General features: G+C 24.3%; 1 protein-coding gene across 2 annotated transcripts; it reads left to right on the top strand.

Annotated features, from left to right (window-relative positions):
- Positions 1–854: 854 nt before the first annotated feature.
- On the top strand, positions 855–12,527 carry LOC103569537 (CDK5 and ABL1 enzyme substrate 2). Of its 2 annotated transcripts, XM_008546874.2 has the most exons (11): positions 855–953; positions 1,050–2,144; positions 3,450–3,830; positions 5,114–5,237; positions 7,856–7,983; positions 8,221–8,259; positions 8,578–8,663; positions 8,811–8,920; positions 8,991–9,097; positions 10,914–11,118; positions 11,834–12,527. In XM_008546874.2, the coding sequence occupies exons 2-11, from the start codon at positions 1,657–1,659 to the stop codon at positions 11,972–11,974; spliced, it is 1,809 nt and encodes a 602-aa protein (XP_008545096.1). In that variant the 5' UTR covers positions 855–953; positions 1,050–1,656; the 3' UTR covers positions 11,975–12,527. The 2 variants fall into 2 exon arrangements, with proteins under 2 accessions (XP_008545096.1, XP_014295721.1); XM_014440235.2 differs by lacking the exon at positions 8,221–8,259 and having other exon boundaries at positions 896–2,144; positions 11,834–12,523.
- Positions 12,528–14,126: the final 1,599 nt, after the last annotated feature.

The following is a 14,126-nucleotide window of genomic DNA, read 5'->3' as shown; positions in this document are numbered from 1 at the left end:
TTATCATTTTATTTAATGTAAGAATGAATGAGTTCTATGAGAAGTGCTATAGTTAAGTATAGGGCCTTATACATACAGCTATAAGAATCTATCGAATTTTTGAAGCAGGGCTAACTTCAGTATCATGTATATTTTTCTAATTAAAATTAAAATTCACACAATAATTAAATAGAAAATTTAAAAATTTATTTTTTAGCAGAAAATAATCAATGGTCTTCCATCTCTACTCGACTGTCTGAACTACTGATTATATTTTATTTTTATCACAAATCCATTGTGGTTATATATATTTTTCATAAATTTTAGCAAAATGCCAAGTCTAAAATAGACCAATTATAAATAAAATCTCATTATTTATAAATTTTTTTCTTTAAATAAACATTTATCTTATCAATTTATTATTAAAAACTTTAAAAACCAACAAATAAAAATATTCAAATTTACCAACCGAGTCGTCTTTTTAATTTAAAAATTTTTATACTTAAAAATTTATGATTCATAAACAATTGCAATAAATTTAATATAAATTTAAAAATTATTAATTTCAATTAATATATATTTATATATACATATATAACTTGAAAAAAATTATGTGTCAGTAAAAGTAAAGTTGGCGGGCATCAGACAATTTTTTAAATTTCAAAATAATAAAATAAAATTTCTTAACAAAAAATTTAAAAACAACTTTTAGAAAATTCTTAAATCAGTACCTGGATTTTTTCTCATTACTTCATCATTTCAAATGTTTAATTTTTTTATACATAATTTAAAAATTGTCTTTTGTCTGCTACATCGTCCATAAAAATTATCCAGCGTAATCTACTGTTACCGACCGAAAAAATCCAATCATTTCAAGGTCTAGTAATATATATAAAACAAAAAAGTATCTAAAAATATAAACTACATAATTACATTAACTCTAAAAATAAAGTAATCCATTGTCAGCACATCTGGTATTATTAATAAATCTAATTTCTTACCGGATAATAATAATAAAATAATTGAATAACTGGTGATATATAACAATAATAAATTTTTTTTTAAACCAGGTATAAATGTAATCTAGGGTCAAAATCCAAGTCGACAGTTACGTCACCAATGGCAAAACTCGTACAAGTATTTTTTCCTTGATATATATCATAATAAACTCTTGTATATCTCCAGTATAATAACAATCTGCGTATAAGAATGACGGAGTAGACTACGACTTTTTTTGCTTAATATGTAGTGTATATTTATACATATATTTAATACTAATATAACATTTAATGTTTATTACAGTGATTAATAATAACAATAATTATTTTAAAAATATTTCAAAAATAATAACAGCAATTAAATTAAACAAAATGGTTAAATTTATAAAATCATGTTATTTAGACGTGGGTTGTTTGATAACAGTGATGACTATTAGAACTAAATATTTAATTAATTGTGAAAATGAATTGTGATCTTAGTATTTATTTATATATTTATTATGCAGTGCAGTGCATTTAACATTTTTTAATAATTTTATTTTATTATTTATTTATTTTATTATTTTTAAAAAATTGAATTTATGGATTTAAAATATAATATGAGGATTTTTAAAATTACCCTGAGCATAATTTATAATTAATAATAATAATTATAAAAAATAAGTGTAAATTAATTGGAATGGCAGCAGCCCAAAAAAAAAATCAATCACGTAGACGACTTGCAGCAATAACATTTCTATCAAATATATCATTGGACGGAAGTCATCGGGATACAAATTTTTCACTTCTACCTCACAATGGAGCTATACACCGGCGTGAAATAAAACTAAATAATATTATTAATAATAGTAGTAATAATAATAATTCAAATTACAATGATAATGTTAATGAGATAATAAGATATAATAATGACACATCAATAGGAGCTGTAACGACAGATACAAATACTTCTGCAGATGATTTTGTTGAAATAGTGCCAGGGTATACTGCTGAAATAAAAAATAATGATTCTGGTGAATTGCCACATAAAATAATAAATGATCATAATTCAATAAGCTCAGATTCTGATGGTATTTTCACTTCTGCTAAAAATACAATATCTGCTTTGCTTGATCAGGAACGAATCCAACCATTATTATCATCAATACCTGGCTCGTTTCGTGAACGGTAAATTATTTACTAAATTACATATTATATAAATTTTTATGAGTGTCAATTAGAGTGGTTAAAAATTATATTTTCTCAGACGCACGATAAAAAGCTTGTTTTTAGTGAAAAAATACCTGGGGAATTTGGTTTTTTATTTTTTTTTAAGTAATAAGAACACGTGTCAGAACAATCAAAGTTCATTTTTCGAAACAATCGTGTTTTTTTAAAAATATCTTCTGAAATATGCAGATTAGAAGAAAAAATCATAGGAACAATTTTGTAGGAAATTAAATTCTTGACAGAAAAGGTCGTATTCATTTTTTTAATAAAATTTGTTTAGAAGATATTTCAAAGAAACTTTTTTAAATCTGATCAATTGAGCTAAATGCTATAAAGGATTTAAAGGATGACGAATGTTAACAATAACATTTTTTCTTAAAAATAAATAACTTCGTAACTCTTAATATATTAATCATTAATGCTAATAGTTTCTATGTATACTTAAAAACATTTTATTTTTATAAGTATACCTGAGTTGACACTTAAAAGAGTTAAAAATTCAAGACTCAGAATTCCCTGATTAAACAACTGAATTCAACCGAATTCATAATTTTATTTCTGTTATATTCTGTCGAATTCTGCAAAACAGAATTCATCTGAATTGAAAATTTGAATTTGAATTAAACGGAATAAAACCGATTTAAAAATTTCAAATTCGTTTTAATTCAGTTTAATTCGGATTCAGAACCAGAAATTGGAGAATTATTTTCGAATTAATCAGAGTTAAACTGAATAGATCTATTTAAATTCGTTTTAATTGGGACAAATTCTGGTTTTCCTGCTGAATTAGACAGAATTCATTTTTAAGTTAGGTACCGAATTAACAGAATTTATCTGAATTAAATAGAATTAAAAATGTAATTCTGTTTAATTCGATCGAATTCAGTTGTGTAATCAGGGTTTTAACACACACTTTTTTGTCACACTTTGACAATTGGTTTTTTACTATAATACTTTTAAAATTTTTTGAATTAAAATCTAACTCAATATTTTGATTAATCACACAGAACATATATTTTTAAATAGTCACATTGTATTTTCATTAAAAATTATGCTTTAATTTTCAAAATTATGTAAACAAATTGATATAAATATAAAATTATGAGTGTGAATGTTGCTGACAACTATCAATTTTTTAAATTTTTGAATAAACAAATAAAATTTAAGTAGAATAAAAGTTAAAAAATAGTAAAAAACTATAAACAGTACAATGATTTATTATTTATAAATTATTAATATTTAAAAATGATAATAAATTAACAGAGCTGGAACAGCAGGAAGCGAATATTCATTACCAGAAAGACGTGTTGGTTCATTATATTACAAAAAACGTATTGTACATCAAACATCAACATTATCTGAAGACATAAAACACCATTACAATAGCAGTAGTGAAAGTATTGGGTCTCAAAGATCTAAATCAATTTCATCTAAAAATAAAGGAAAAACACTAAATAATGCTCAGACATGTGTAACATCAAATGCTGTTATTATACCAGAAGTAACACGAGAATTACGAATAATGCAACGACCAACAAATGGTCATAAATTTGGCGACGATCGTCTGGTATTGGTGTCTACTAAAAAAGTACCATTTCTTGTCTTCTCAGCATTGCCTTACAACAAAAATCAACGAACCAGTTGGTTAGTTTATTTAATTAATTATTTATTGTATTATTAACAATTAATTATTATTTATTTCATTAATTCACTTGTCACTAGAAAGGTCACATCTAGTTCCACGTTTTTAATTAATTACTTGATAATTTATTTATTTTTATTACTTTATTTTATTTCTTTCGTGTTTTTTATATGAGTTAAATTGATAATTATTATTGTTAATTAGCTGTTCAAGTGTTACGAGTATACCGGGGTTCATAAACATCAGTGTTTCTAATCGAATTCTACGAAGGTATCACGATGGATATTATTAGATAGACTCGTGTACTTGTTTCGTCACACTTTTATTATTAATTATATTTTTAAGCTTATTCACTATTTTATAGCACGATTTTAAATTTTTGTTAATAGTTACTTATTTATTTGGTTTTTTTTTTTTTTTTTACATGATCCTGAAGTTAGTGGACAATTAAAAATTTTCTGATTGTTTTTTTTAAATAAATCGATTAAATAAAAAATAAAAATATGTACATGCAGAAATATAAAGAAACTGTTAGTGCAATTTTTTATAATTTATCGTTTTGACAAAATTAAAAAATTATTAGACGTCGTTTATCTTCAGTATCACTTTTTACACGGTAAAAAATTTGTGGAGTGAACGCGGATTAAATCTGAAGTGAATATGAAGCGAATGATTGTTTATTTATTTAATTCCCTTGAAGTGAAATTTACTCCGTGGGGGAGTTTAATTTAATATTAAAACTCTGAATCGGAGTAAATGCGGATTTCAATAAAATTCAAATCACTCGGCTGAAAAACCGAATTCCTTATTTACTCCATATGAAGAGGTGTTTTTTTTTTTTAGGTGTGCCATCAACTGATCCCAATAATTTTATATCATGAAAAGTGTTCGCTAGAAATTAATCCCACCGACATCTGATTCCATCGACTATTAATTTTTATTAATTACTAATTTCCACAATTTAACTTTTTTATTTATAACAGTAAATTTTAATTATTCGTGTCATAGTAATTAATTAATAATTAATCATTGTATGGAATTGTCTATGGGATCAATTGTCTGGGATCAGTTGTCATGGAACCATTTCTTTTTAAAACTCCAGAACTCCTAGTAAATTCGGATTTAAATAAAATCCGTAATCACTTCGAATTCACTCCCAATTTTTTACAGTGTGTTTACAATATAAAGTATTTATTAAAATTTAATAGATGTTTCATGCCGTTATTTTATTATAAATATAAGACTATGATTTTATGTTTGTTTTTTGTTATTATTTACATTTTAGGTCGGAATTGCGTAGAGATACTGGTCGTAGACGAAATACATCGGGTCCAAGGCCACTTTCGGCTATTAATGATAATTTAGATCCATTTGGTTTATTGGGAATAGAACGGGCTAAAGATGGACAGGTAAATAATAAAATATATATTTATTTGTTATTCTTACTGGAACGTTTTAAAACAAAAACCTTGTATTTTATTCGCTTGATTATAATTTTAAAATTGTAATTTAATACCACTCCTTATTTATCATGAAACATAAAACTGTTTTAAATATTTTATTTTTGCTAGTAATGCTTATAATATGATAATCTCTTACATAAGTATTTAAATTGAATTTTTATTATTACATTCTTTGAATTATTAAAATTTGCATGGGGTCAAGTAATTGCCGGTTCCGGCTGTACATTTTTATTTTTTTAATATTTTTGAGGCAAAATAATTGTTTTATTTATTTTCTTACTCATTAATTTTTTCTTCAATTCAGTTGTTATGTTATTACATTGAAAAAAAAAAAATTAAATATTAGAGGGAAGCTTTACATTTATCGTTTACTTAGAATTGATTTATTTTTTCATATGATATTTATGAAAATATTATAAGTATGAAAATAAATTATAATTCTCAAGTTCGTAAAAATGATTTTTTATTTTTTTTCATACCCCTGTAAATTAAAGGGCTAGAAATCGAGTATTTCATCCATAAAAATAATGTAAAAAATTATTCACTCATTTAAGGGAGGTCAGAGTCTCGCATTTTAGAGAAATCGATTTTTTTGTCTTTTCTTATAGTTACACATTTAAAGAATATAATCCCAAAATTTCAAGTCAATCAGAGTAATCCTTGCCTCACCCTCCCCTAAGTTAAAAAAAAAAAATTTTTTTTGCACATTTTTCTTCTAAAACTTTAAACGCATTTTTCTCGAAACTACTTTTTCAAAGCCCCTGATCACTGCCATTTGAAAACTACATGATTGATTAATTTCAAACTTGGTACACACTTTCTACATATAAAATACCTCCCCCAACGTTGAGTTTGAGGTTTTTTTTTTACATTGAGCAGGTTTTCTATCCCCAAAATGACGAAATTTTCCCTGAAAAATAGCACTTTTCACTTTAAATGACAAAAATGTAGAAATTAAAAAAAAAACATCAGAGATCATTGGGGGCGGATTTGATGATACTTTAACTAAATTACATAAATTTTTTTTTCATTTTCGTTGCGCGAAAAATGTTTCGATCTTTAGGTACGTAAAACTTTCATGAGGGAATTGGGTACTTAGTTTACTTTACGTAAATTGCACACCTTAAGCGCGAAAGCGCTGAGGGTGCTTTATGATTGCTCTAAATTTTTTGACTCATTCACTCACATTAAATTTTAAATTATTAATACCAAGTAGGTTAATTTTCATTATTGGTAATTCTTTGAGTTTTAATTTCATGTTTATTTATTTATAAGAAAATAGAAATGCCATGAGTTATAGAATGTCACTTTGTAGCAACCATTTTGCTATGGTCGTTTATAAAAATTCGAATTTAATATTTTATTGAAGTAAAAATAAATGCATGGCCTTAAAAAAGAATTGAAATGAACAAATAAATTAAAAATTTAAAACGTTTCAAGTTTGATAAAAATTTATGATAAATAAATAATTCAAATATGTTTTAACTTAAAAATTGTGTTCTACAAAACTTTATAATCGATAAGACCAAACAAATATATATATATATATATATATATATATATATATATATATATATATATATATATATATATATATATATATAATATAGATATCAAGATAATAATAAAGGTAAAAATTTTTTTTTATTTTATAAATGGCAATTAAAAAAATTCAGTTCGACTTTTTAAAATTCTACATACGGGTATGAAATTTACTTGTAAATATTTATGAAGAATTTAAATAATATGACTATAAATTACTAGTGTCCTATTAGATACTTCTGTAAATACTAAAAATGATAATTAAATTTTTTTTACTTAAATATTTAATATCTATAAAAAAATAAAACGATGGCGTAAACATGTTAGATTATACCTACACCCGCGGAAAACATCGCTTGCATATTTTCAGAACTAATAATACAAAATAATCGTATATTATCTTAATTTAGAATTTAATCTTTATGTTTTTTTTATTTTTCTCATATGATAAAGAATTATTTTTAATTACTTTGTATTCATATCACATTTTTGTTTAGTGTCACATACTCCGCTGTTCTTATTCGTTATAAAAATATTTTATGCTGATAAGATTAAAAATGTCTGGTTTATATATTTAAGTAAATAATTATAAGTAATAAATTTTACTAATTTTTTTATTTTAATTTATTTAATTTAAAACATTTAATTAAGATTTTTTTTTTAATAAACTTTTTCTAATTAATTTATTAGAATTAATAGAAAAAAATAGGGAAAAGAAGTGGGCAAAAACGAAGTAAATAAGGAAATACTAAATTTTCGGGGGCTCAAAACTCGTTGAACCTTTTTTTTCTTGATATTATTTTTTACAAAAACAAAATTTTTTGAAAGTGGTAAAAAAAAGTTCCAAATACTGCTCAATTATATTTACAAAAGCGATTTTGGAATGTTTACAAAAAAAACTTTTTTCTCGTTCTGTCCCCCCCCCTCCCTTAAATACTAACATTTTATATATAACGAGTTGATTATAACTTAAAATAATAAAAATACATATATATTATTCTTTTTGTTATCATGACAAATAGGAAATGTCTTATGGTCAATTATTGGTGCCGTCACGACAATTTCAACGTGAAAGAAAAATTCATGCAAATGATCCTGAGGCTACTGAACTCAACCATATTACCCCAAAGCAACATCATATTGTTTCAAGGTATACAAACAAAATAAACTCCACTTGAAATTTATTTTATTAAACAAAAAAAAATAACTGATAAATTATTTAAAGTCAAGCATCTGAAATAACAAATTTTTCATTTTATTCAATTGCGTAAAATAAAATATTTATAAAATTATAATAAATACAATAATTTGACTAAAGCATTTTAATAATGTGAATTTGATTAATTGCATCAAAATTTTTTCTAACAAAATCGATCACACTTTACAGGACAAAAACAATAACTTGGAATAAGGACCATAGTAAATGGTAACCAATGAATATTTTTAAATAATATTAACAAAAAATAATAATACTGTGTGGTAGATAATGATTATATGAAAAAATTGTTTTGCATGAAATCAAATTATAATATTCATTTATTTAAACTTTTTTTTTGCCTATTTGTTTACAATTATTACTAATTCATTTTGTCATGTATTAATTATTTTTTATTAACAAATATTTTGCGCAATGCTTTCTTTTTTTTTTTTATTAATAAAAAGTAAATAATGATAAAATTTTTTAACTAAGTGTGAGTTGTTATTATTATGATATATTATTTAATATTTTTTTTATCTGTTTCAGGTGTCTGTCTTATGATACTAATTCACATCGCGGTCAGCTCGTGACATCTGATTCTCCACCATTATCGCTTTCGAACGACAGTAAAAGTATGTAATATTTTTTTTTTATTTATTATTAATAATAATATTTTTTTAATCATTTTGATAATGAAGATAACGCTGGAATTTTATTTTTATTTATAATTAATAATTGATTATTTATTTATCTTAAATTATATTTTAATCTTTATATAGATTACGATTGGGATGAATATGGAACCATGCCGTATAATCCGAATCTACTAGATGATCCAGAATTAATCGCTGGGAAACATCGTACACTTCTTACTTTTACTTCTTATATGGTATTTATTTAAAAAACATATTTTTATAATACTTTATTTATATTATTAATCGTTTGAATATTATTTTTAGGCATCGGTTATTGATTACGTACGTCCGTCTGACTTAAAAAAAGAACTTAATGATAAATTCAAAGAAAAATTTCCACATATCCAATTAACGCTCAGTAAATTACGCAGGTTTGTTATATAATTAAATGATGTATTTTTTTAAAATTAATTTAATAAGATTTTTATCTTTATAATTTTATTTTTTGATAAAGTAAGGTATTTTTCTTTATATAATTAATCAAAGAAACTTATTTTATAGCAAATACAATAATTATATAATTTTTTTGTTATGCAAATCTTTAGAAGTCTTATTTATTTATTTATTTGTATAACGCATTTTTAGAATTAGAAGAACAAAATACATACGACAAATTATAGATAAATTTAAATAAATATTAGAAAATTGGTAAATTCATATTAATATCTTATACAAAATTTCATTTTATCAATGCTTTAATTGTTAAGGTAGTAGTCTGGTAACTAGCGTCGTTTTTCATGCTTTGTTTTTAAGGGCTTTTTCTTTTTTGGAAGGAACAAATGAAAAGTTTTGCATTTTTAATATGTTTTTATTTAGACCTTAAGGTAATAAAAGAATTTTTTTTGAGAAAATTAAATAATTTATTATTATTAAAGCTGACGCCTCAAAACAAAAAGCGCGTCGATGGCTCGGGGTGATATTGACTCTTGAGGACATCTGAAATTAAAAATTCTTGATTATTCTTAATCTATAGACATGTTATTCTCGTCGGAACTAGAATTATGAAATTTCATTGAAAAATAACAAAATGGCAGACTTTGAAAAATAAATCTTTTTTTTCGTATAAAAAGGGTTGTAAAATGGAAAGTTAGGGGTGAAAAAAAGTAATTCTAGTTCCGATGAGAACTGCAAGTGTGTAAAATAACCAGTTTAAGTTTCAGACCAATAGGTTGAATAGAACAAAAGTTGTGACCTGGGCCGAACGTAAAAACGTCGTTTCGAGATAAATGCGTTTAAAGTTTCAGTAAATTTCGGCGCGCAACTATAAAGCGCTCTCGAATACTCGTTGTAATTCATCCCTATTTCGAATTTTAGTTTGAAATTTTCACAGTATATTCTCATTATATTGTACTTTCGAATTAAGCAAAAAAAAAAATTTTCGATTTTTTCAATCCGAGTTATCAGAATACTACCTTAAAGTTAAAATTTTCGAAATAATTGCTATTGAACAATAAACAATAATCATTTATTTATTTTTTAAAATTTTTCTTTGAAATAATATACTTTTCATGATACCAGCATCGAAATTTGAAGTTTCAATGTCTTTACAGCCAGTCGAAATAAGCTAATTTCAAGCCGATGCTGCAAAAAACTACTAGCGCATGTTTCTGCCAGCTGTATGCAGGTATTTGTGAATTACGAATTCATTAGCAGTTGTTTGCAGCATCGACTTAAATTAGCTTCTTTCGACTGGCTGTAGAGATACTGGTTTTAACAATTAGTAAGTTTCTACTCCAAATTTTTCTGATCGAGTATGTAAACTATTGAATATTCCTATCCATAGAATTTTTTTCCATAACTTCTTTAGGTTTATAATCCTTAAAACCTGAAAAGTAGACGTATGAATAGAAAATACTCTAAATAGAGTATTTTGGGATTTAGATGTTTTAAAATGGAAAAGTTACCAGTAGATTTACTTTAAATAGTTTGTTTGCTGATAAAAGTTTTGTATAGAATTAGTACAAAGTCCAATAAGAATTTTATGGGTGGGAAATTTTAGAATATAATTTCCGAGGTTAGATATGTTTTCAAATAGAAAATTTACTGGTAGAAATGTGCAATAGTTTTGTACTAGAGAAGAAAAATTTTGAGTAGAAACGTTAGAATTTCTAAATCTTAACAAAAAAAAAAAAAAAAAAAAAAAAAAACAATAATAAAATAATAAATAATATTAATTTGTTACTACAGTTTGAAACGTGAAATGCGAAAAATAGCAAAATTAGAGTATGGAATAGATTTATTAACAGTTGCAATGGCATATGTATATTTTGAAAAGCTTATACTGCGTAATGTGGTTACGAAACAAACTCGTAAATTATGTGCTGGAGCTTGTTTACTATTAGCAGCAAAGCTCAATGACGTAAAGGGTGAAGTACTTAAATCACTTATTGAGGTAATTTTATAAATAAAATAGCTTTTAACTTAATAACAGTATTTCATACATCATGTGGAATCGATTTTATACTCGATCTCACTAGATGAATCAATAGTTTATGTAATGAATGCACGAACAAAAACGCCGTTAAATTCCTAAAGTTAGTATTGTGCAGTCAAAGTTAAAAAATGATTTACTTTATTATAAGTATCGCCTAGTAGATCCGAACTACCCTAATTAATGGTATTCGGAAGAAATACAATATTTTACGGTAAATTGCGGGATTTTACGGTTAAGGTACGGAATTTTTTCCGTAAGATGGCGACAAACCCGTGGTATTTTACCGTAAAGTAAAGTATTACACTATAAATTTGTAAAAATAAAAAAACATACGATGCTTACGGTAAAAATACTGAAAATTACGTAAGACCGTAATTCGGATTCGCTAGGGATTGGATTCTTTGCTTAATACTGTCCACTTAAAAAATCAACTCCACTAAAAATTCAGTTTTGTAGTTATGTCGTATCAGTTAATAAAAAAATGTAAGGTTATAAAACTCAACTGACAATGTCTTGATCTGCACATGCGTGAGCTGATTAATTAAATGCGCATGTGCAGTCTAGAGATTTTGGTCCTGTTAACAAGGCAGCCAGTTAACGGCGTATTCTTCGGCATAAGTTACATAAAATAATTTATTTAATTCGATAATTACTAATATTAAAATAATTACAGAGAACTGAAAGTGTCTTTCGTTTAAATCGTAAGGATCTTATTGCATCGGAATTTGCGGTGCTAGTCGCACTTGAATTTGGATTACATTTACCAACATGGGAAATTTTTCCTCACTATCAACGTTTAATATATGAATCTTGACCTCATTTACAGTTTACTAATTCACTTAAATTGAATATTTTTTCGTCTGGGAAATAATTTACAAAGACAAATACTTCGTCCAAGGTTTACTCTCTTTCTGGCTTAAATTAAACATAGATTAATACAAGCGTAAGCAATAATGTACCTTAAATATACTCAATTTATAATTTTTGACATGCTTTCATAGAATTAAACAACGTTTTAATATCAGTCTAAAAAAAAACTTTGTTATTGTATTTAAAAAAAATGAAATGTTTGATACGAAAAAGAAAAAAAATGATGGAAAAAATGTTTAATTACTTTTTAACTTTTTAGAGTTTTATATACTCATATAAAATATCTTTTTTAATATTTAAAAATCATTAGAATGGCATTTACATATTTGTCTAATCGACTACAAATTAAAAGTGATAATTATTAGAGTCCAATTACTTTTTATTAATTTGAAAAAAAGAATTGAATTAATTGTTAATAATTAAAAAAATAATTAATTATTTATTATATTAGAATAATGATAACTATTAAAAATTGGACTCTAAAATCATTTTAGAATCCGTCATAAAATCATTTTCATAAAAAAAGAAAAATATTTTTAAAATTAAATTTTTTATTAAAAATAACAAAACTCAAATATTTATTAGATTTACTAAATTAAATTGTTATGTCGTTATTGATTCAGTTTCATGTAAAATTATATTAATTTAATTTAATTGTAAATATTTGTTTTAATTTGTTTTTTGTATACGATAATTTGTAAGTACAGTTTATCGATTTGCTCAATTATTTTATTGTTTCATACTGTGTACTTGATTAATTGATACGTCAAATTATATGTTTATTTGTATATAAATAAATATTTATTATATTTTGTTAAAAATTTTATAAAAAATGAAATTGGAAGCAGTTAAATTTTTAAAAATAGATTTATAAATTAATGAGTCTATTTAATTTTATTTAATTTAATTACATTTATAAAAACAATAACAAATTTATAACAGTAATACGTATAGTTTTATCATATTAATGTGAATTTAACTAGATAGTACTTGACAAAAAAATAATAAAACAATCAGCTGTATGTTAGGTATTGTATAAAATGATTTATGTACTTTATAACATTTATAATTGATGAATAGATTAAGTAATTTAAATGATTGTATATCAATTCTAGTCGAATGTTGATGTCGTTTGTAATACTGAATTATGGACTAGTAGATTTATTGTGATTCTTTATTAATTCTTTATTATATTATCTATCTACATATATTCTATGAAATTTACACGTTATATTACCAGACAATTATATAAGAGTACTTAAATCATGTAAATTATTATATCCTCATCAATAAAATGAGTACAAAAAGAAACAATACGTTTGTATTTATTTTATTATCACCCTATCAAAAAAATCCATGTGGGATTGTATGGGAACCCATAGGAATCCATATAGGAAAGTATAGATTTATGTAAGAATCCATAGGAATTAATATAGGAGTGTATGGATTTATATAAGAATCCATGTAGGGAACCATGGGTATCTGGATTTCTACAGGGATTTTTTGTAGAAAATTTATCTAGGAATCCGGATTTTTCTATAAGTAATTTTTATAGAATCCGGAGTATCAATTTTTATGTTTGTCATCTATCGATACGCATATATGAATAATAAAATATATTAATATTCTATTGATAGAATACTTAATAAAAAAAAGTTGATTAATGATGTTCTTTATATCAATATTTGTAATAAGTTAATTAACTAAAGAAGTATTACACCTTTATCGAAATCGAAAAAAATATTAATGCAACACTAAATTAGTAATTGCATGGGAAGGGATTGTACTCTAGAAAAGTTTATGAAGATCCATACGCTATTTATAGTATCTGTATCAATAATGTGACGCTTTTTGTTAATTTTCCTAATTCCTAATTCATACAAGATTCCCATATGGATTTTTTTAGTAGGGAAGCCTCAACATATTGATCATATGTTAATTTTATTAATAAATGAAAAAAAAAAAACAGTAAAAAAAAAATTTTTATCGCCGGTCAAAAAATAGTACTTGGTATCATTTGAAGGTTAATTAGTTAATTTTCGGTTATTTCGTTCTTTGGGGATCAAAATCGAACAAATAAAAAAAGAAATTAACGG

This window comes from Microplitis demolitor, chromosome 7, assembly GCF_026212275.2.
Source record: "Microplitis demolitor isolate Queensland-Clemson2020A chromosome 7, iyMicDemo2.1a, whole genome shotgun sequence".
Taxonomy (NCBI): Eukaryota; Metazoa; Arthropoda; class Insecta; order Hymenoptera; family Braconidae; genus Microplitis; species Microplitis demolitor.
Note: the sequence above shows the minus strand (reverse complement) of the source record. Positions and strands in the feature narration are given on the sequence as shown.